General features: G+C 60.8%; 3 protein-coding genes across 3 annotated transcripts; 2 read left to right on the top strand and 1 right to left on the bottom strand.

Moving 5' to 3' along the window:
* Positions 1-19,145: 19,145 nt before the first annotated feature.
* PDK2 ([Pyruvate dehydrogenase (acetyl-transferring)] kinase isozyme 2) lies at positions 19,146-20,833 on the top strand (the record flags this gene model as incomplete). Its single annotated transcript, XM_069351687.1, has 6 exons — positions 19,146-19,218; positions 19,288-19,552; positions 19,616-20,013; positions 20,141-20,339; positions 20,384-20,736; positions 20,781-20,833. 6 exons carry the CDS (start codon positions 19,146-19,148, stop codon positions 20,831-20,833), a joined length of 1,341 nt encoding a protein of 446 aa, XP_069212073.1.
* A 412-nt stretch (positions 20,834-21,245) lies between these two features.
* atg12 (Ubiquitin-like protein) lies at positions 21,246-21,992 on the bottom strand (the record flags this gene model as incomplete). Its single annotated transcript, XM_069351686.1, has 4 exons — positions 21,246-21,350; positions 21,516-21,652; positions 21,816-21,887; positions 21,977-21,992. The coding sequence occupies 4 exons, from the start codon at positions 21,990-21,992 to the stop codon at positions 21,246-21,248; spliced, it is 330 nt and encodes a 109-aa protein (XP_069212072.1).
* A 211-nt stretch (positions 21,993-22,203) lies between these two features.
* Positions 22,204-23,253, top strand: Q8F55_003128 (uncharacterized protein; the record flags this gene model as incomplete). Its single annotated transcript, XM_069351685.1, has 1 exon — positions 22,204-23,253. One exon carries the CDS (start codon positions 22,204-22,206, stop codon positions 23,251-23,253), a length of 1,050 nt encoding a protein of 349 aa, XP_069212071.1.
* Between the last annotated feature and the right edge of the window lie 42 nt (positions 23,254-23,295).

Raw genomic sequence — 23,295 nt, 5'->3', positions numbered from 1 at the left:
GTCCCTCTAACTGGGAGACGGTTGGCTGTCGAGTTGTCAGGAGACCAGCGCGTCGTCCAAGTGTTGGAGGCCCCGTCAAAGACCCATTGGTCTCTATTGTTGGTGGCTCCCGTGGCTGGGTCCCAGGCCGAGTCTCCAAGTCCAATGTCGGCGAGGGGAGGGATGTCCGGGCCGCAATCATAGCTGCTGATAGTGCTGTCTGCTGCCGTATCCTTTCCTAAAGTTGGTAGATACTCCACCCTGCGACCATGAAAGCCGGGCGGAGAGTATGGCTGAGGCGCAGCGGCATGGTATCTGGCTGTGAGGCTGTCGCCAAGTCCTCGCGCACCACCGCTGCGGTTCCCAGTGCTAAAGTATGTTTTTGAGCTGGCATCACCCGTAGTTGTTGGCACCGGGAGGTCGGGTGAGAGGCCAGCCACCCCAAAACCCTGCTGGACAGCCACATTGGCAGAGGTCTCGAGGCCATCGTTGTCGATGGCTGCAGGTTGGGGCCAGCTGCGCTGCTGCTGCTCGAACGAGACGCCGTTGCCTGCAGCACCATGCGGTGGTGGAAGAGATGGGGGAGGAAGCCCGTGCGGAGGTGGGTTCGCGTTTTGCCAATCGCCGTTATCCTTTGGTGCTTCGAATCCAAACCCAAACGTCGTCTCGGGGGTTGCTGAAAAGGCAGGTGCCAAAAGGACTTCGAGGCTGCCGCCAGCACGGGCTGGACCGAGTCGGTGGTTGGGCGATTGGTGCGGGTGGGGGTGACCATGCCCACGCGGAAGCTGGGATTGCGGCGGGGGCTGGTGGTGCTGAACGTGTTGAGGATACCGCGGCTGTGACTGCTGGGGTGAGAGAAGGTGCATGCCAGACTGCTGGTGGTCATGGTGGTCGAGCGGTGCCGAGGTCGGGGGGCCGGAAAATCGCTGAACGACACGGTAGTGGTCCAACCTACTGCCGTTTCCGTACGACTGGTGCCCTCCGTATGCCGAGTTCTGTCCAGGGAGCCCAGAACTGGAGCCAGGTGCGCCGCTCTCCGTGGTTACGTCGCTTGGAGTGGGCGACACTGAGAACCCCTGGTGGTCTGGCGGAGGGTGCATCTGGGGGGCCTGGTGATGGTGGTGGTGGAAAGCGAGAGGGCTTTGACTGTGGCTCTGGCTACCATAGTGATGATTGTTGTAGCCATGCCCGCGCGGCATGTCGTCGATACCCTCTCCGAGGGCTGGGTTGGCAGCAGGATACGGGTGGCTGTGGGTTCGCGCATGGGCAGAGACGGGGCGGTGGCCATTGGTCATTGCTGCGTGGCCGTGGCCTGCCATCCGAAGGAGAGGCACCGTGTCGTTGACGCCGGGGATGGTGAGTCTGCGCTGCGGTCGCCGACGCTTGCGCGGTACGAGCGCGTCCTCCTCGGCGGTCGTGAGCGGCGGTGGTGGGTCCCCGTCACCAGTCCTCCGTGACTTGCACGACGTAAACAGGTGCTTGCGGAGGACATCAGGGCGCGCGAATCCCTTTCCGCATGCGGGGCAAACGGAGCTGGGTCGAGTGTCTGAAGAGAGGGCGGAGTTAGCCCAGTCTAATTACGGTGTCAAGCAAAACATGTCTCAGGTCCAGCCAGGTGAGACGGATCAAGGCGTGGTGATTGCAGGGTCTCCTGTGTGCCATTCGTCGCGAGTGCAGTGCATGCAGCCGCGACGAATGCACGCATGCAGGTTTGGAGCCAATGGACCCAATCCCGCATGCAATCAGGCGCTGCGTGTTGTGTGCGGGAGACTGAACACTGGTGTTGACAACACGCCGCCCGCGACGCGACGCTACCAGCCAGATGCGGACCTCCTCCCCCTCAACGCGACGGCGAACGCCATGCACACCTCCATACACTTACGGTTGAGCTCGTGCCGTTCGAGATAGTCTTTGCGTACGTATCGCTTTGGGCAGTGTGGACAAGCGTAGATGCGCTCATCGTCATCCTTTGGCGATGGCCCGGGGGGCATGTTGTGGTTGACGCGTTGGCGGGATATGGCTGGCAAGATGTGTCCTTCGGTTGTGTCGACGCGTATCTTGATGATATTACCTAGTGTAGTGAATTAGGGTTGGAAGCCCAGACACCGCTGGCGGTTATGTATGGGTGAGCGTGCGGCGACTTCTACGCGGTGATGGTGGTTGGTCGGTGGTCGTGGTGGTGGTGTTGTTGGCGGTGGTGATGACGGGGGCGGCACCGACTGTAGAGGCGGGAGTAGCAAGGGCGGGGGGTCGATCAGCCGGGGGTGGAGGGCGTGCGCTGCGTTGTTTGGGTGTCGCCGTGCTAGAAGGAGTTGGTCTTGAAGGGGGGGATGAGTGGAAGAGGAAGGGGTGATGTCGAGTTGATATGTATGGTGCAGGCGAGGCCGAGAGCTGTGTGGTAGGGAGGGTTGTTGTGGTATGCCGTTGTGTGGTGGTGGGAGAGTTGAGTATAATCTCGCGTCGATACTCGCCAATTAACAAGATGACGACGGTGGGCGTGGTATACAAGCCGCTCCCACCTGTGGGTGCCTAAAGCGCCCACTTCTGCGAGCTACGGTGTATTTGAGAATGGGGGAAAGGGGGAAATGTGAGACGAGGTGGGGGGGAAGAAGGTTGAAGTTGATGTTGTACAGTGGATATGTAGAGTAGATGGACCAGAGCTGGAGCAGGAGCACGAGTACCGCAGCAGCGAGTGTGTAAGGGCAAAAGTGGCTTGAGGCAGGCAGCAGGTGCAAGGGTAAAAAAGTAATTGGGACGAGGCGGGGCGGGGCAGAGAGGGGTAAACTTCAGGCATCACACCCCAAGCCACGGGAACACTACAAAGCCAAGGCAACCCGCAAGGGGAGCGAGCAGTCAGTCAGCCAGCCGTTGACGGTGAGGGTCTTATCTCTTAGAAGGTACTCCAGCACTGGCGCTTGAAAGCAAGGTAAGACAATTGCACCCAGATCCCAAACCATGCACGCCGCCCCCCGAGTACCGCTTCCTTTTATTCTCGAATGGTCCTAGTGACTGACCTGGGACTGGCATTGCTGGCTGCATCTAGATACAAACAGTGAGACGGATCAGCGGTCCTCGCTGCGACAATCGCGCGCCGATCGCCTGACGTGGCGGCGGCCCAAGGACGCCGCCAGTTAAAGGTACCGACCATGATGCAAACCGCTAGGCCCGCCGCGTGCGTGTGTGCATGTGTGTACGGTTGCGCGTGGGTGTGAGGAGCACCAGAGCATTCAGTCACCGAGATCCGGGCACGATGGCATCATCCTTGGACACGATGCCAGACAGCCGGGTGCGGAGACCGGCGCCTGCAGTAACACCAGCGACCCCGACGCCCGGCGGCGGCCACCGAGCAAAAAGAGGCAGCCGCCCCACCCGGGGCGGTCAGCGTCACTGCCGTACAACAGGTGCAGCGCAGCCGTGGCCGGCCGTCGCCGCAGATGGATGATGCACGGGGATTCTTCGGCAGCACTGCCCTCCAGACAATGCACGACCAACAGGCGGCCAACACAAGGCGCAGTCTACCCGCGCTAACAGGGGCGTGTAGTCGTGCTTCCCTTCTATACAGTCATCTGGGTCGGTGACTGAATGCAGGTCGATCCCGCCAGGCGCCCGGCCTGTTCCTGCTGGATCACTGGCGGCGTTTTTGCAGCCTGACTTGTAGCATTGCATGCCAACCCAGGATTCCACAGGGCGATGCTGCGGCTGTGGTTCCCCCGCCTCTTGGCCTTTGGCAAGCCTAGAACTGGACTCACTCAGGGCAGCCTGGGTTGTGCGCCGTCAGGGCAGCCATCTCCTGGCAGAAACTCACAGGGCTCCAGGAGGATTATGGCAAGGGGCTACCGAAACCCAACAACCCCAAGGTTCCGTAACTATGTGTCACCGGTGCATGCCACTTTGCAGGTCCATCCTCCGAAATGGCCACACACGAACGGCAGACCAAACAGACAGTGTCGGAGGCCGCGACACCCAAAATCATTCGACCGCTATCCAATCATAGTCCCTACCCATCACGTGCTGCCCGCGTCAATCCCCTAACCACACTCCACGCTCATCGGCGTTACTACGTACAGGACCAGTAGAGCCTCTCTGCTCGTGCCCACCGTCGATCCTGCCATCCTGCCAGAACGCACTAAGACTCCACGACCTCCGAGTGTGGGCGCTAGTGCAGGCTGCGATCCAGAGGACCAAAGACGCGCGGCGCACGGCAATATAGACTGCACGGCCAGCCAGCGCGCACCAGGCACAGTGGCAGAATGTTCCGGATCGCCACCGACGCCCGCTCGCACCACCACAGCGCCTCCACACCCGCCGCCGCCCTCGACGCCGCAAACGCCTCTTGACCCCTTGCGCCTCCCCCGCTCTCCACAGTCGCCTCATCGTCTCCAGATCTCTGACATGTTTGATCCGCGGTATCTTTTGTGGGCTGCAGACCAAGTACGGGATGGCGCGAACCGCGTGCTCACGAGGGTCCGACGTGTCCGACGCTTCTCATCATGCTTACCCTCGAGCTCGCACGCGGCCAAACATCGAGATTCCATGCATTTGCCTAGGGATTTACGGAATCCTTTCGTCCGTCCCCATCCCTCCGCGTGGCATGGATGGGAAATGTTTGCCAGAATCGGTGGCCCGTACGGCAAAGACACGGCTGTTAGTGCCTGCGCCACCGCCGGGGGCCAAGTATCGTGCCGGCCTCGGCAGCAGGCCGGCGGACAAGTGCCGCGTCGATGCCAAGTACCGCGTCGATGCCAAGTGCCCGGTGGTCGGGAGGGCTTCATTTGTTTATGGTGCCCTGCTGTAGCCGACTCTCGGACGGGCTGTGAGGGAGTGCGGCAGACAGCCTCGTGTGAGGATGTTGGCATGGCGTGCCCAGAGCGCGCCACAAAAGTGATCGCGTCGTTCTACGGCTCGGCCGTCGCACCTTAAGACAGTTGCCTGAAGTAAGGGCTGTGACGGTTGTTGGCTGTTGAGGCGGAACGGAGGTGTCCCGAGACAGCGAGGATGCCATGTCCGAGGCGCAGCGCGAACAATACCAGTCCCGTTACCGTAGCGGCTGCGAGCTTCGATCCGCTAGTGTGTCGTCGGAGTCGCACACGAGAGTGGACCTTGGGACGCGACGAGCTCGACGCCGAGTTGGGTCCGGTAAAGGGCGGTATGAGGCTAACTGACCGGACCGCGCCCGCCCTTGACTTGTCTCGTTGGCTCGGCCACGTACCTCTTGGCCATACTCCATCCCGACACAACCCATGCCGCGGAAATGGCCCGGGGCCTCACCCCATGTAGGAGAAGTTCTTCATGTGTGCTTGTGCTGAGGTTGGCGGTTCTGATTCTCGTGTTTCAACGTGACTCTTGCAATTCGACGAGCTGGTGTGCAGCGCGTTGCTTGCAAAGATGCTAACACCATACAACATTTATCGATTTCTAGGCTGTTGCAATGCCCTGTTTTTCGGACGCTTACTCGGAAAGGGCCACCAGCCGTTGAATCGCTTGCAACTTGGCCGCTTAGTCCCAAAGTGAGGTTTGTGGGTATCCTTGAAGGGGCATACGACCAAAGACTAAGCAGCGCTTGTTTGTCCAAACCAGCAACCAGCATTGGTCGCCTCCAATGACGCGGAAATGAGGGAACACGCAAGGCTACAGCACCCAGTATAGACGCTGGGGTGCCCATGCCGCAAAGCACACCCATCCACGCCAATGGGGCGCGGCCATGCTTGCTGGCCTCCAGCATGGGTTAGTGCCGTCACGGACAGTACCTGACATATTTGCGGGCTACTCAGTGCCGCTCACAGAGGCCCCTCAAACACATGTACAACGCTGATGAGGTAATGATGATGGCGGGCCGAGATCGTAGTGAGCTCACATGATATTGCCGAGATGTTTCGAGGGGCCAAGTCACGCCTGCGGAGCAATTGGCAGGCAAAACAGACTCCACTACCTTGGTTTGCGTGGAGATGACATGCCCGTACAACGACACGAGGAAACGTTCCGCCGGAATGGGAGGCCTTGTTGCCTCTGCGGACGATGCAACCAGGTACCTGTATGTCTCCCTGCAGGTGCTGCGCGACGCGGCTGTGTTTGTCACGGCTGGCGTTTCTTGGGATGCATGCTGATGACAGCAAGTTACGGGAAGTCAGGGCTCCGAGCAACGGGACTCCAGACGTGGTACATACACCTCAGGCAGACCCTCTTGCTATAGCCGATGCGCGGCTGGCCGAGGGTCGACGACCAACCCTCTGCATGCCTTCTCGACCGAGCGCTGTCTCATGTTGATACCTGCGGGGCCGGAATTTGTACGTACACTGCGTCGGCGACCCCTTATCCCCCACCCGCCACATCCAAAAGATGACATGTGAGCGTCTCGACCCGCACAACATGCCGTCCGGGCCCACGGTTACCTTACATACGTTCCCTCCATCCCACGGGTACCAACCTTGGGGAATCCTGTACCTATCGTGACGAATTACGAGAGTTGGGTTCAAGGCATGCCGTCACTCTACCAACGTTGCCGCCGGGGGGCATTAAGAGGGCGTTAGCCGAGCTGGGTCACATTCCTCCGTGACCAATGTCGTCACGTTGAACGACCGAAGACGCTTTTGGTTTGCATCCTGCTGGGTCACACTTTCAGCTCTTACACTTGCCTTTCTCATGCTCCTGCGTCTCACAGACGATGAAAATTCATCGACACAGCACCCCGACGATCAGTTGTTCGGTCCTCGGCAAAGGCACGGAGGGGGTAGTCGTTTCTTGGTCACAATGACGTTGATCCATTCCTGCGGCGATCGCCGCCCTCACTTGAGCTCCACTCGCCGCGGCCGAGTCGCTGTCCCGCGGCACATCCAGCACCTCGGCATCGTCGGGGTTCATTGTTACTGTCAGATTTTAGCACGCACACGCAGCATCCGGGACGGCGATAACCACCCAAAGAGGCGACACCCGGCTGCGTGGCCAGGGATGTGAGCGACTACCGCCGGCGAAAGACGGTGTGGAGCCCTGCGTCATGCCAAGGTTACTTTATCGTCGGGCTTTTTTCGCGACCGATACTACGCCGCCGTGGCCCGTTCGGGGCCGTTGCAGGAGCCGCGAGGGCCCCGCCAGCGTTGGGCCCGCGGTGGATCGGGTGATCCTTTCATGGAGACCGATCAGACCGAGCACGCCGATCACTGAATTATCTCTTGAGGCGGTTCAGCCAGAACCACTTCTAGCGGGCCAGCATTGCGGATGGCCTCTGTAGATGCAGCCGTGGTAATACTTTTACAGTTGTCATCCCCGGGTCCCCGACGGATCGGCATCCTCGGCATCCGGGTGGGCAGCGATGGCGCGAGTTCATAATGGTCGCGGCGATCACGACGATCATTCCAGCCCTGTTCCTGCCCAGATCAGCCTACACACACGAGCCGACCGCTTGTTTCGAGCTCAAGACGCCGCACACTTGAAGCGGCCACCGCCGCCGATGCTTCCCGTACCTACTATCTACTCTGTCGTCGTCGTCGCTCCAGACTTCCGGGCCAAAATGGGGGCCGCCGGGATCGTTCGGGCCCCGACGGACGGTCCCGAGTCGGAGAGCGCCATGGAGGGCTTGGTAATAGGGACAAGAGTCTACGTGGTTCCAATATACTTGACTGACGTTTTGCAGAGCCAGGACATGTTGAAGAGCGAAAGACGAAAGGCAGACCGATCGCGCGCCGTACGCGCTGCGCACCACTTGGCAACTCCCACTGAGGTCACCGTCTTACTTGGCTCGAGTAATATGATCGACAGGAACCCCCTGGTCAAGTCAAGCTATCGCTCCACACGTGTTTCCGCCTCTACAAACCTCGACGTGATGTGAAGTGCACACAAGTGACAAGTGAGTGCAGCGCACCTGAAACCGCGCTCGATTGTGTTGTTGTTGCTGCCGGCTGTTCCAGTGCACACAAAGTTTGTCGGGTGGTGCCTGAAACTTGTCCTGAGCTCAAAAGGACAAAAAAGTCCCCACCGCCCACCCTCCCCCGCGTCTCATTGTTGATGCCCTGACCTGACCCCGCCCCCGTGTCTCGTGTTCTCTTGGCAGGTTGTTGTTCTGGACCCGCCTGCATCATCAGCATGTTGTCCGGTCACAATGGCTTCATTGAGAGTCACCATCGAAGATGACACAAAGTCATCACAGAAGCACCCGGATGATCTAGACCGCGTCCCAGCGCATGGCTTGGCTCTCTTAAAGGCCGCGCTCCCTTTCCAAGCACTTGGCGAGGACAGCCCTACATTCGTGAGCCAGGGATGCGCGGATACCGGTTGTAAGACTACCACCGGTGCCCCCGGGTTGCCGCACGGCTGTCGCGTTCAAGTGATTGCAGTTCATGCGCTGTCTCTGTGCGGCCATGCTTCCGGAGAATACGGCGTGCCGTGTGCATTTGGTGACACCACCAGAGATGCCCAAAGGCTGCAACTCGCTGACGCCGGAAGCCAGTTGGCCTGACGACCTTTTTCATCACGATACGTGTGTCCAACAACTTTTTGGACCGCACTGCTGCCGAGCGGTGACTTTTTGAAGAGAGGGAAGAACTCGCTGGAGGACAAAACAGAGCGCGAATCACTCGCTGGAGGACAAAACAGAGCGAAGAACAGCACGGTGGGTTAAGAGACGGAAAATGACACGGGACTAACTTGGTTCCAGTCCAAACCAACCCCACCCGCCAAAAGCAACGCGTTTCATCCGACGGCCATCAAACCGGCACCAATCAGAATGCGCAGCGCTCGTGCCGAAGACCAATCCTCGTCGGCAAACGGAGCTGCGTTGGCGGCCCGCTAAGCCGCACCTCCGTTTGAGAATGGAGTGAACCCGCGATACATGGTCAGTAAGCATGGCAAACTTCGGCTCGGTTGAGAAAAAAAAAACCTCTCCCACACGCTGTTCCGCTGCGTCGGCTTGTCCGTACAACGTGGAAGGGCGAGAGCTGGGGCGGGCTGGGGCAGTTGTCCGACACCCGCCCGTCCTCAACACGTTCGTCGAGAACTGGAAACAGCGCCTTTGCTGTTTTGGGGGCGAGCGTTTTGCGTTCAGTTCACAAAAAGGGGATCGATTGAGGAGTTCCAACTGATGCACTCAGTGTCGCCCAGTCGATGGCGACCCTTGCCGTCGCTGCATTCTAAGGCCACGGCGCCCTGCGCTCCTTCACCCGCTAGCATTCAAGGGAGGAGGAAGAACGCCACACCCAGAGGCTCCGATCGGCGGACGGTACACCGAAGGAACGGCACCGCGACAGCCAATGGATGCCGCGTGACCTTTGCCTCTCTCTCCTTGGCCCTACGACGGTGGCCCGACCTTGGCCAGCCGTCGCTCACGTACGCCTCGCCTCGTAACTGGACCTTGCCTCGACCAGCTGCCACAAACAGAACCCCGACCGCTCAACGTCTGGAGCCTACCGCCCGCCAACTGGCGCTCGGAACCGACAGGACGTAAGTCGCCGCACCTCCTGAGCTCTATTCTCCGCACTGGAGAGGCAAATGGAAAGAAGCCGGGTTGCGTACTACATCACGAAAGCCTCTTTTATGCCCTAGAGGGACACGGGACACAATGCCCTTGGTGTACGAAACCTAGTGCTTCGGGTGATTGGACGGGAGCTTGGGGGCAGGTGACTGCTGGAAGCTTGGGGCGCCACGAACTGTGAGTGGCTGGAGTTCTATGGGCGGCCGTGTCAACAGTGGTCGGAGTATCGTGGTGGCAAGCAGCGCCGGAGTGGTGGTGAGCTCGAACTACAGAGTGCATAATGGCGCCCTCGATACACTGCCAGCAGGCGAGGAGATGTGGACGCCGTGTTCCGAGGCGGAGAACCGCTTGAAACTGCATTGTGCCGAGTACATCACTGACGTCTCCCCTCTCAGCTCAATCACCGCCTCGTTCGCCACAACGCAACGACAAGACAGCTCGAGCTACATTTCACGACCGCATATGATGGCCATACCTAGGCTATTGTTTGGCACCGTATACGGAACACCGGTCGGAGTTTGACTTCGTCCAAGTCTGTCGATGGAGAGCAGCTCTCCCACAGTGTCAACACTGTGTCCCTCCCGCCACTTGTCCAGCTATGCAGTCAACAGAATAGATTTCGCCTACTCTGAGTCCTCAAGATCGCCATTTCGATGTTTTCGATGACCTCAAGAAATTGTGGACGGAGAACAACGAGTGTGGGACTCGTGTTCGATCAGGTCGTCTGTGCCACCAATCCTTCTCGTTCGGATCGGACCGCTGATCGGACCGCTGGTCGCCACAACGCATCCATTCAATCACTTGGCTGTTCACCGAAGATACACAGCTGCTTTGGTTGGGCTCAAGCGCTTCCAGCTCCTGGTGGATCGAGGACGTCCTTTTGAGTGACTGCGGGCTGAGGCTGCCATGGTCGAATCCCTTGTGACCATCAGTTTGTTCTTAAGAGACTGCGCAACCTATACCCACTCCTCCCCAGATTTCGTCCACGCCATTCAACACCGGCAGTGATGCCTGTTTCTCATCCGATTGTTGGGTTGATTCTGTCTCCCTGGTGCTCCTTGAGGGCGACGAAGGCGTCGGGGCCGACTTCTCAGAAGGGGCGGCCGGCGGACCGCCCATGAATGCCAATGTCCTTCAGCAAGGTGGGGTGTTTAATCATTTCCAGTCACCGGATATTCTTCGCAGGCTTTTGCTGGTTGTTGAGATCCTTTGCAGCCTCTGCGGGCGGCGCGACGTCGCAAGTAACGCGCAGGCGTCCTCGCGTAAGGGATCGCCGACTGGAGTGGCCGTCATTAACGCCGTCGACTCATCAAGCGATCCTGCAACGTAGGCCTGCGTTTCACTCGGACAGACCACCCGCTCGATTGGCGCTTTCGTTCGGCCTATTCTCTCAAGAGCCGGTGCGCAGGCCCTCAGTGGTTGTCCCAGAGGAGCGACCTCGAGAGTCGCCCGCGCCCACCTGCCGCGCGCCCATATTGCAGCTTCCTAAAGACGGACGGGATCGACAACTCTCCGATTTCTCATGCATGCCTGCATGTTTTTAGAGGAGCGAAGGGGTGGCACACATCATCATTGAGCCGACCAAACTCGTCGCTGTTCGGCAAGACTATGAGTCCCGAGAGCTCAGCTCGTCTCCGCGGCGCGCAGTCGACACGCGTTTCCGGTCCACACTGCATCGGCGCACTCGCCGACCCTAATACGCAGTCCAGCTTCTCGCAGCCGGCACGACACTGGAAAGGGACAGGCGACGAAGTCCATGGTTTGGCCGTTAGCCGGGCGGCGGAGACCGACAGCCGTGGTTGAAGGTTAGTCGATCGTCAGCCACCCGTATGCCGTCAAGCGCGACTACCGTGACATCGGGCCGTCGAGATCAGAATCATCAGCATCCGGCGGCATAGGGGTGATGTGGGAACCCGGCTTGAGAAGCGGTCGTTGAGAGCGTCGGTGTCGATGGCGACCACCGCCTGCGTATGCGCCGAGGTGGCCGTGGGGTGCGAAAGCCCCAACCGACTCCTGCTACATCTCAGCGGCAACACCAGCAGACATCGGGATCAACATCTTCGTCTCGCGTGGTGAGTGATGATCAGAATTTGTTTTTAGGAGTTGAAGGGACGGATGTTGACATGTGGTGGAGGTGAAGAGGTGAGCGGTCGCTGCGTCGGAATAGGGGGCGGACGTTGCACCAACCACACCGATTCCGGTGCTTCAAAAACACACAAGTGAGTGCCAAGGGTTAAGGCTTGCCCCTCGAGATTTTGCTGACGGGCATGCAGTGCCGGTTTGGATGGCGCAGCGACGATCGAGCCGACAAGGCTTGAACGACGGAAACCCGCAGCAATCCGTGCTTCGACGGTCCGGACGCACCCTCCCCGAAGGCAGATATGAATGAGATGAACGGGCCCTTCCTAGCGGGCTACGTCGACTTCCCAGACGGTATGCTCTCCGGGTCGAGTACGCGCTGACCGTTAGAACATCGACTGTGAGCTGGTCGCCTCGGGTGGATATCGCCGACGCGCATGAACGCGACGCCAAAGGGCCTGCTTTGGGACTGCGGGGAACGATGGACGCCCCTCGCCTTCATCGCGATTGAAGGGGTGGTTGATCGTCGTCGGGAGGCGTTGTGGCTTGCAAGCCACTGGCTAGTCGCAGGAGACTTGTTCGTGTGACGCGCGGCGGCGAGCGGCGAAAAGTCAACCCTCTCCTCCCCCACCCAGGCTGCGTATCGTCGTGACTTGGGGCGACCATTCTGCAAGTCTTTCACCGCCACAGATGCCACCGACAATACGCGTACCGACCGCGTTGCCGCCACATGATCGCTTGTCGGTTTCGAATGTGAAGAGAGTCAGAGTTGGATGATTAAAGGAACGCCCCTTTCGATCAGGAGCGAGGGGTGACATCAGGTCGGGGAGTTTGATGCCCTGTCTGCTGTATAGCTCCGCGTCTTTTAGCCCAGCAAGTCACGACTACGTACCACATGCTCCCATTTCTCCTACAAGCGTCGACTCGCCTTATGCACTCGTGTGGCAAAGCGCAAAGCGCATGCGTTTAACTCTACGGGGCACCCTGGTACCCGGCATGACTCGGCAGGGTGGGTATCCAGGAAAGCTTACTCGCGACCCTGGTATCTCGTCACCATCCTCTTCCGCTGGATCCTGGTGCCGGCAACACCCTGGGGCCTGTGATGTCCGCAAGAGGGGCATGTAACAAGTCGCCGCCGCAGTCTGTGGCTCAACATATGTTGTCGAGGCCGTCTGCTGCGGAGGTCGCCGCCCCTTTTGAACCCAAGGCCGCGTCCCTCGCGCTTGCACACCTTTGCACAGGCAGGTTACCCAGGCCGATGGACTGCCGTGTTGACTGAAACGCGCCACCATCCCGCCTTTAGGCACAACCAACAACCCTCAATCCAAGTTGCCTTGGGTCGGCATAGTGCCCCAGAGAGAAGCGCCACCCCCTGATCATGCCAGCACCGTCCGGCCTCCTTGGCTGATCGGCTGATGTGTGATCGCCAATCGGGGGGAATTTTGGACACAGTCGTCTGTTGGTCAGCTGCAGTCCTGTCCTTGCCAGTGTGTCACCTGCAGCCATCGACGGTTCCTTGGTTCCAGTACGTACATCTCGCTCCTTCCGATGGTGTGCTATTGGTCGATGCGAGGCAGTCGGACGGATGTGGACGAGATTTGGTGATGAGGCGCAGCCGGCCGACCGGAGCGACGGCAGCATGTCACATTGTTGCGTCATCCTGCCTTACGAGCTCTACGGCCGGCCTACGCTCCACAATGGGCTTGAACACTCACGCAGTAACTCGATCACTTGGGCATCAGCAAGCACCAACTGCGACCACTACCAGGTCCACCGGCGAAACGACAACGCGGCGGCGGAGAGCTGGTAGCTCCGTCCCTTGATGGTACTCCCGCGGCCCTTGGTGCCCTTGGAATGTGTGTACGACTCCAAGGCGTGAACAGTGGCGGAGAGGTAGCCCAGTCCGAGCACCCGCCTCCCAACAGGCGCGCGCTCTAAGCATAACCCGGTTACAGCGGGATTCCTGGGTACATCTCCACTCACACCCATCATCTGGAGCATCGATACTCAACACCATCTACATATACGCGATCAGTTCATGTCACACACAGCAAAAGCAAGCTCCATGTGACCTCGGAGGAAGCATTGATAGCGCGCGGTCGCTAGCGTCGGCCCGGCTTGGTAACACCGTTGGTTCTTGCACCGGCGTGCGGGGAGCTGCCGATTGGCTGGCGATGTTTGGGCTTCAGTCAGATTGGTATGCTCGTGAAAGGCATCTACATATCCGTGACGCCCACATGCGGGATCCGGGAAGTGACAATTCATGCGTGGGACATTGTACTGACAGAATAGCACTCTTGAAGCTTCCCGTAGTTGGGTACAACGAACCAAACCGCAACTCGCAGCGGTGCTTGAACTGAGCAATGGGCGGGGATCAAGAAGTTCTTCGGATCGAGGGTGCTCGCGAGACGACGCGCTAAGGCCTAAACCTCTTGGCGGCAGCCTCGGAGACTTCCTCACCGATGCCCGGGACGCAGCACAGCTGCTCTAATCGTGGAGAGGCAATCTGGGGGACTGTAGCAAGGGATCGTGCGGGGAGGCCGCAACACATCGGGCACCGCCCGTGTTTCTGCGATCGCCTTGCCATTCTGTCCTGCACCTGGTAGTCCGGTGAGCACAGTGTCAGTGACCGACATCCCATTCCTGAAGCTATCAATGGCCGAGGAGCTCAGTTCGGTGCGTATGGAGCCTGCCATGTGACGGGCAACCGGCTGCAGGTCGACCTCGACTGAGGCTGAAGTCCCTTTCAACCCGTCAGAGCGGCCCATTCTTTGCTGACAGAATGGCGTGAAATGAAGCCACAGGGCGATCATCCGTGTATTCTAGGCTCTGGGGGACGACGGACGCGATAGCCCACAGAATGCCCACAGAATGTTTTAATCGCCCTTCGTACGTGGTATATCTCGGCTGAGCGACACGTCTTCCGGCGGATGGCGGCGACCAAGGTCTCAGGATGGCGCAACAATTGAGCCAGCCACAGCCATTGTGAACGAGCACTTCGTGCCAGTCAACACCAACGAGTCGATGGGGACGACCCCTTAAAGCAGATCTGCTTGTTACGTCGGAGGATTGACATCTTGGAGCGGGTCGAGCCTGCGGAATCGATTCCTGGGCGGCCAACGACCTCGAGTCTTTCCGAAGGAAACAGCGGTGAGAAGTGAGTACCGACGGAGGGAGCTGACAGTCAGACGACTTCCAATGGTTCACGGAAGTGAGACAGCAGGCGGGGTTAAGTCGTCGCAGTATCCAACTTGGACCCACTTCAATCTGGCTGGCCCTCGAACACCAACGCCATGGCGCTTCCAACCACGTCGTCCACATTCCAACTGAGGCTCTCTCTCCGTCACGACCCGTTCCGCCCTTGCCCTCCCATGTAGAGGGTAGAGAGAGGCATGCTGGCGTACCAGGAGGCCTTGATGCCCGTGCACTGACACATACGGCTGGCCTTCACCAAGGCAGACGGCCGCCCCTTCGCCTCCCACTTGCATTCCTCGAAGAGCTCGCCACTGGGAGGGGTCCGACGATCGAAACGGCTGAGCCGAACAAGCTGCCGTCAGGCCCCCCCACCCCACTACCCCCCCCCCCCCCCCGGGCGGATGGGCATGTCGTTGTCGTATTCACGCGCGTGCCCACTGGGGGTGGTCGTCTGGGCGCCAGACTGACACTGGTGCCCCAAATCCCAGAACCGACGGAGATCACTTCGGAAAAAATGGCCCGACGTTCATCCGCGCAATGTTGGGGAACACCTCTGTCTGTCCTCTCGCTCGAAGAAGTATCGGTGCGCGTGAGCCGACAATGCAGTGAGTAGACATTGCAGCTCCAAGTTTCTATGGAGGGTATGTGCAGTTTCTTGTGGTGGAGGTATGTTTGTGTTCCCCACGAACCCCAGATTCTGCCCACCTCAGACCCTGCGTCACGACGCCTCCTCGCCCTCTTTGATCTTTCACATCTGTCCACACTGCCTAGCGATACCATCTGGAGAAATGACTCCACCCATGCGCCATACTAAGGGGTAGTGCCCTTGTGTGTTCTGTGCAGATTCGGCATACACGGCAGGTTCTGCCCACCTTCGACCAGCCGCCCACCAGGGTCGTCAACACCAGCCTCCGTCTTGTCACCCTGACCAGCGACTGTTGCTCAAAAATCGTCCCCAGCGAGCCATTCGACTACTAATCCGCATGCTGGACGTCAGATGGACATCCTTGTGCGTCTCGAGGAGCGAAGGATGGCGTTTGCACCTCATTCACCGTAACTTGTGGCTGGCCTGTAAGCCGAGGCCCAAACCGTCTGACAAGGAGTGCTCATTTAACTCATAGCCCTAATCTACCTCAACAGCATCGAGACGTGCCCATTAGGTGCTACCGTGGCTGCCTGATCCTTGACGGTGGTGTTCTAGGGCACTGGGGGGGGGGGGGCACGTTGGCCAACCCGTCAGCCTCAGTCGCGCTCCTGTCCCCACAGGCCCCTCAGCCTTGTCACCGCTGGTCATGGTCCCGGACGTCAGCGTCGCAACTCCGCTGAAGCAGGCACTGAGAATGATCACAAGTCGAGGGGTAGCCGCTTCGGCAGTCATACACTGGCTGCAGGGGCCTCGGAATCATCAATCATCATCTCGAGCCTCGCCACGCTGGACCTCTTCTTGATGAAAGAAGCCTTCCGCGATCCCATGCACATTGTAACAGGCACCTGCGTCAACAACCCTCCACTGCTCATACTGCCCAAGCCACTCCCACGGCACACACACCGAATCCGAAGCGTGAGCCTGCTTCCGACCCCCTCGTTACTTGCTGACATCACTCCAGATCAGGCTCCCCATCCGCACTTTCTCGGCCTCGGGGAAAGCGAAACCAGCCTCCTCATCCACGAACCACTTGCACACAGGAGCCTGTCGATCGTTACAGTGGGCGAGTATCTCGGTTTGAAAGGCCTTCCTCGAGAGGGGTAGTGGGAGGCCAGCCCTTCGTACGGGCTTGCTCGCTCGCGGCCGTGCTGTCTCATGCGTGCTGCTCATGAGGGCACTGGCGAGCCACATCTATGGACGAAACGCACGGCGATGTGCGCGGAGGCTTGTCGCCGACTGCCACGCACTGGGAATGGAGGCACGGCAGCGCTGGACGTGTGGCTCGCCGCAGGTCGCTCGGAGGCTCGCAGTCTCCACACCCGTGGGCGAGGGTTACGGCAAGACGCGAATGTCTCCGACGCTACCTCATCCCTGGTTCGGGATGGAACGTTGCGACTTGTTCTAAGAACGCGTATCGCGCGGAACAGTGACGCCGCATCGGCCCTTGTTCGGTCCCGCACCTCGTCACGCACCGAGATAGCGGGGATATCCATGGAAACCCCGCACGTCGACCCCGGCGGTCGGGCAGCCAGACGGGCTGAGACCAGCTTGCATGCTGGTTGCGCTGCTGAGCGTGAGCCAGCGGAGCATCACGGCGAGGGTCTCCCTACTCATGGGCCAGCGTCAATGTTGTCCGCGCTGCATCTCGTGGCAGTGCAACGGGCATCCCTCGTCCAGCAACCTGCTTGGCGGAAACGTCGACTTCAAGGATCTGACGACCGAGTGGGGAGGTTCTCGGTAGTCTAGGTGTGAGCGAGAAGGTCTTCAAGAGGCCTTCTTCATCTGGACTGTCAGTCGGTTGGTCCTGACACGGACTTTCTGACCCCGCAGGATCGCCGCGGGCGCGTAGCGGGACCTCGTGATGGTCGAATCGTCGGCGGACCCACGCTCGAAGTCGAGGGGACGACGGAACCGCAGGCATCGCGGCTGAAACGATCACGGACGTTGCCGACTTGAGCAGGGAGGAGGGATAGGAGCCTGGCTTGCCACAGATCCCGCCCCTCCGTGCAGAGTCGAGGCGGTCAGTGATCGTTTCCGCTGCGAAGCCCGCCATACTCCATCACTCCTGGCGCGATAGCCGGCCTTGGATTGGTAGGACACGGAGGCATGCGAGCAAGGCAACGGCCAGAGCGACCGCCGTCCCCTTACGCTCGCCGTGGTCGAAACTCTGCCAGGCATATCTTGCCCCGCCTCAACAACGGCCTTTCACGACGCTGCGTACGTTGCGCGATGTCGGACCTCGGGACGACGCCGCCGATGCGTCGTCAGCGAAGCGCTTGGCGGTCCAACTTCAGCGGTTCCTTGAACTCGGAGAGCCATTAATACCATCGAGCAGCGACGTCAACCCGTTGCCTTGTCCCGCGGGGCCAAGTGTTTACGCTTAGCGAGGCCGCTCAACCTCCTCTTCTCCCCGCTTAGCGAGGTTGCCCCATCTGCATAGCCCAAGATAGCTGCATGCACGCAAAACGCACTACGGCGCTGCGCATCCATATCCGAGCCTGACAATGCGTTCTTGTGCCCAGCGAGAAACGCATAGCGAGGTCGATACGAACAGCCGTGCAGCTGACCCCGAGACTCGTGCGGCTCGGGTAAGCTGTCGTATCGAGCTGCGGGGGCGAGAGAGCGGGCGGGCGTAGCGAAGCGAGGCCTCGGCGGTGGCGCCGAACGGTCCGTCTGGCCCACGCGACGACGCCCACGTGCCCTCCGATGCCGAGCGGGCGGCTCTACGACGTGCCGAGGACGAGACGACAACAAAAGACGTTTGGTGCAAGGTTGACTTTAGGGACGGAATGAGCGCGAGCGACCAGCTATGACGTAATGGCCCTTTGGCTGCACGGACGTCATGGCCACTCAACATGAGCGCTGACAATGTCGGTGCTCTGGCAGCGTCATGCTTGCTCGCGCCGGCATGTGTCGCTCACCGTCGCCGCTGCGCACTGCGCGCTGCGTCACCGCCGAACGTCACTGCTGCGCCGGACCATGTCGCCCTGCTGTCGGTGAGTGCAGGACGTGATGTCGCTCTTTGTCGGTCGCGGACGGGCTCGGCGGGTGATTGTATTATGCCCAGTTTGTCCGATTACCAGTCGAAAAAGGTCATTAGCGGGATCAAAATCCATCTTGTCGCCGCTTATTTCGCCGGCATGACTTTTGTAGGCGGCGAGCTAAGCGCGGGCGCGGGGTTGATAGCCGGCGAGGCAGCAACGACTGGCTACTCGCCATGCATGGCGATGTTTTCGACGCTGCGGGTGAGAGATGGCGGAGCGAGGGCTGTCAGTGTTGCTGCTGCGAGATGAGCTGCGAGGTAGGTAGGGAAGGGGGAATGAATGCTGCTTGAAGGGGTTTCTTGTTGTCATTGAAATTCGAGTCGGTAAGAAAATGGCGGACCATTAAGCCCAGCCAACGACAGAAAAGCGGGATCAAATTTGGGTGGTCGTTTGGTGGTAGCCGGCCGGGTGAGACTGAGAACGTTCCGACAACCGGCACGGACGGGCGACGACTCACATCCCATCGCTCGTCTTTCCGCACTCGTCCTTCAACCACATCACACTGTCGACAGCAACGGCAACACAGCAGCCTCCTCCTCTCCCTTGTCAAGACTATAGCCCCAGCAAAGTGTATCACTCCCTCCTCATCAATCGGCCACACTCATCCCATCAATAGCCAGCACACTCGGCATCACACCCACTCCACTCCACGTCACTTGACCACTTCCGGCGCCCGCCGCCCATCACACTCTCTCCCATCACACTCTCGAAACACCTTGCTTCACTACCACAAACCACCATCATGTCAAGGTTCAAGATCACCCCGGCCCTCTGGGACAAGATCCACCACTTTGCGTCGTTCCCTCCCACGGGCGGTGAGTGAGGGGCCGAGCTCGCGCCTGCCCTCCCGATTCCCGCGAATTCCCAAGCTGATGAGACGACAGTGTCGCTCCAGCAAATGATCCTGTTCGGACAGGACCCATCGCAGGGCACGCTGCTCAAGGCGTCCCAGTTCCTCTCCGAGGAGCTGCCGATCCGCCTGTCGCATCGCGTCGTCGAGCTCGAGTCGCTCCCCGATGGCCTGAGCAAGATGCCGTCCATCAACCGCGTCAAGGAGTGGTACGCCCAGAGTTTCGAGGAGCTCGTCACGTTCCCAAGACCCAAGCTGTCGACCGAGCTCGAGGACATTCTGCGCATGCCTCCGGCCGAGTGAGTCCCGCGCTCGCGCACGCAGCACCATGGCAGCCAGCAGCAGCCGAGCTAACCGCCCAGACACATCAACTTCCCGCGCGCCGTCCCCAATCCATCGCTCGACCCGGTGATGAACGAGGGCCCGGTGGGATCAGGCCGCAACATCAACGACCGGTATAGCCGGCACCACTCTTTCAAGTCTGGGGGCGTGCGGATGCGCGTGCCCATCGAGCGCATGTACTTCTCCCCGCCGCCCGTCAACGTCGTCTACCCGCCCGAGGTGCACGAGTACAATGAGCAGTTTACACGCCTCCTCCAGAACATCAAGAAGCGCCACGACCCGACCGTGACGTCGGTCGCCCAGGGTGTGCTCGAGTGGAAGCGCAAGGAGAAGACGGGCAGGATAGGACAGACTATCCAGGAGTGGCTCGACAGGTTCTATCTCTCGCGTATCGGTATCCGCGCACTCATTGGGCAGCGTGAGTAGAGCAGCGCAGCTGCGCGTTGTGGTCGTGACGGGGGCACGCGAGTTGGTGGCCAGAGGGCCCGGCTTCGCGGGTGCCTGTCACGATCCCCACCCCACGCCAGACCCACTAACCGTCCCAGACGTTGCGCTCAACACGCTCCAGCCCCACTCCGACTATGTCGGTATCATCTGCACACGGGCCAACGTGCACGACATCTGCCACGAGGCTATTGAGAACGCACGTTTTGTCTGCGAGGAGCACTACGGCCTCTTCAAGGGACCGCCCATCCAACTCCTCTGTCCCAAGGACCTCACATTCCCTTACATCCCCGGACATCTGTGAGCACGCCGATAAAAATGGCGAGCCGCGACTGACGCTGCAGCTCGCACATCTGCTTTGAACTGCTGAAAAACTCGCTCCGCGCTGTTGTTGAACGCTACGGCGAGGAGAACGAGGACTCTTTCCCACCGGTCAAGGTTATTGTCGTCGAGGGCTCTGAAGATATCACGATCAAGATCTCGGACGAGGGCGGCGGCATCCCCCGTTCTGCCCTGCCTGTCATCTGGACCTACCTCTACACGACGATGAGCGACGAGGGCTTGGAGGCGACCATCGAGTCGTCGGACTTCAAGGCGCCAATGGCTGGCTTCGGCTACGGTCTGCCCCTGTCGCGACTGTACGCGCGCTACTTTGGCGGTGACCTCCGTCTGATCTCGATGGACGGTTACGGAACGGGTGAGTGGAGCGAGCCGTACTGTTCACCTTGCTAACAACCCCAGATGTGTACATTTCCCTCAACAAGCTGTCGTCGAGCCGCGAGCCCCTGCCTTGACGCGACCCCGACGGCCGTTGGCTGGTCTTGCAAAACGGTCGGTGAGGGGGCAGGAGCTAGGAGCTTGCAAGAGTGGCGTGGCGTATGTGGAGACGGTGTGTCGACAAAGTAAAGTGTTGTAGCTTGCCCCGCGCTGGGGGTTGCAATGAAGACTGGTTGTTATGCGGGCGGGGTGGGGGGCGTGGTGTAGCAGCGTAGAGGAGCTGTCGTTGCGAAGAGTGAACACCAGGGTCGTTCCACGGCTTTCGGGTCCCCCCTCTCCCTCGCCGCTCGACCCAGCCACCCTACCCCGTCTGGATGCAAAGTGCCATACATGCGAATACAATAGGATGCGGGGTATCACGAGTCAAGAGGCGGCGGCTATCCCCACGCCTGGGTATTGCTGCGGGTCAGCGTCCGCGCGTGCCCACACTCACGAGTAGTTTACGATCAAGTGCCCGTCGGTCCCGAAGCACTTGTAGAGGTTGCCGACGGTGTCGTCTGGCGTGGGCGCGAACGCGCCGTTGATGTACGTGAACTGGGGTGTGAGCGAGCGGGGCAAGGGAGCGGAGCGAGCGAGCGATGTACGTGAAGGCGCGGCTCGGACCCGGCACAACACCAGCAACGCCAGTCGTCGCGCCGAGCGGGCCCCAAGCCAACCCCGAGCGAGCCCCAAGCCCACCCGCCGCCCGAAGCAACTCACCAAGCTGTCGCCGGCCTTGACGCCGAGCTGCCCCCTCAGGAAGACGATGACCGCCTGGAACTTGTTACCCGCCGTCACTTTGAACACGTTGTTCTTCATGATGGGCGCGGCGCCGATCGACTTGAAGCGGACGACGACTGGGGGTTGGCGGGGGGGAGCGTGCGCGGGGTCGTGGTCGGGGGGTCGAGTGGTCAGAGAGGGGAGGGTACGGGCCGGATCGTGGGAGGGGTCGAGTGCGCCGGGGACGGAGCGTCAGCCATCAGGCATTGTATGACGGGCTAGGCCCCCGCGCCGACTCACCCTTCGCTGCATCCTTCGCCTTGTAGCTCTCGAGCGCGGCCGCCGCGGCGGGGGGCACGGCTGCGGGGGTCGCTGGTGCGTGAGCGCGTCCGCGAGCGGCGAGTGAGCGGCGGACGGTGGGGGAGGTCCCCGCACCGCTGCTGCCGCTCTTCCCTACCCACCTTCTAGCTGCGACATTGTGCTCGCTGTTGCTGTTGTTGTTGACGACAACGAGTCGGGTCGCGCAATCGTGTGTTGGCCACCCGAGCGTCATGCGCACGACGCCACGTGGACCACGTGGCGCTGACACTGGGCGCCTGACTCCGCGGCCGGCTAGTCGCCAGCCCGAGCGGCGAGAGCGAGCAACCTTCAGCTTCTGCCTTTGCGTCTGCTCGTCCTCTCCATCACCATGTCGGACAACAACGACCCACCACCACCACCGCCGTCGACAGGCGAGCCCGAGGCCCCCGCGTCCTCGACCGGCGCCGACGCCGGCTCGTCCACCAACGACGCGCCCGACACCTCGTCCTCGTCCACGCTCGTATCCGGCGCGACGGCGTCCGCGTCCGCCGCTGGCGCCGCGTCCCAGATCTACACGACGGCGCACGAAAAGGCCGCGCGCTACGGCATGGCGCCAAAGGTCAAGCACCTGCCCGCCGCGCCGGCGGCGGCGCGCGCGCCCTCGTCCCTGCCGGCGCTGCTCCGCCGCCTCGCGTACCTCGTCGGCATTGTGCTCGGCGGCGGCGCCCTCGTCGCAGGGCTGTGGTCGACCTTCCTCCTCCCCCTCTTGCACGCGACGTATTCCGCGCGCACGGCGCTCAGCATCCCCCAGAAGGAGCGGTGGCGCTCGCTCCTCGAGGGCCTGGGGAGGATCCGCGCGCTCGGCATCTACCGCCGCGCGAGGGAGGCCGAGGCCGAGCCAACGCCCCAGGGCAACGAGCTCGCGCTCGTCCGCACCCGCTCGTCCCGGTCCGACGCCTCGGCAAAGGACAAGGAGAAGGCCGCACCCCCCTCAGTCACGGCCGTGACCGTCACCTCGGAGGACGAGGACACGCGCCCCCCGCCGTCGCTGCACGCCGACCCGAGCGCGCTCAGCGCGTCGCTGCGCGACCTCGCGGCCTCGCTCGACGCGACCAACACGACGCGCACGAGCCTGATCAGCACGCTCGAGAGCTACACTTCGGGCCTGCACCGCGAGCTGTTTGTCGCGCGCGGGCTGGCAAACTCGACCTGGGGCGGGGGCTCGGCGTACGGGTCCACCGGCCGTGTTGGCCTCGGCACGCTCAGCGCAAACTTGGCCCAGGCGAGCGGGAGCGGCAAGCCAGAGGGCGAGAGCGTGCTTGGTCTGCCTGCGGCCAAGAGCCAGGAGTGGGATAGCGTGCGGCGCGAGGTGCGCGCGATCAAGGGGCTGCTGCTTAATAGGAGGAACTTTGCGGTGCCCGCGGGTGGGGCACGGTGAGCCGAGCGCCGTAGGCGCGAGGAGGCAGGCTGGTGCTTGTGT

The sequence above is a fragment of the Vanrija albida genome (genome assembly GCF_041260175.1).
Source record: "Vanrija albida strain AlHP1 chromosome Unknown contig_2, whole genome shotgun sequence".
Lineage (NCBI taxonomy): Eukaryota > Fungi > Basidiomycota > Tremellomycetes > Trichosporonales > Trichosporonaceae > Vanrija > Vanrija albida.
The sequence above is the reverse complement of the archived record's forward strand: the minus strand, read 5'-3'. Positions and strand labels throughout refer to the sequence as shown.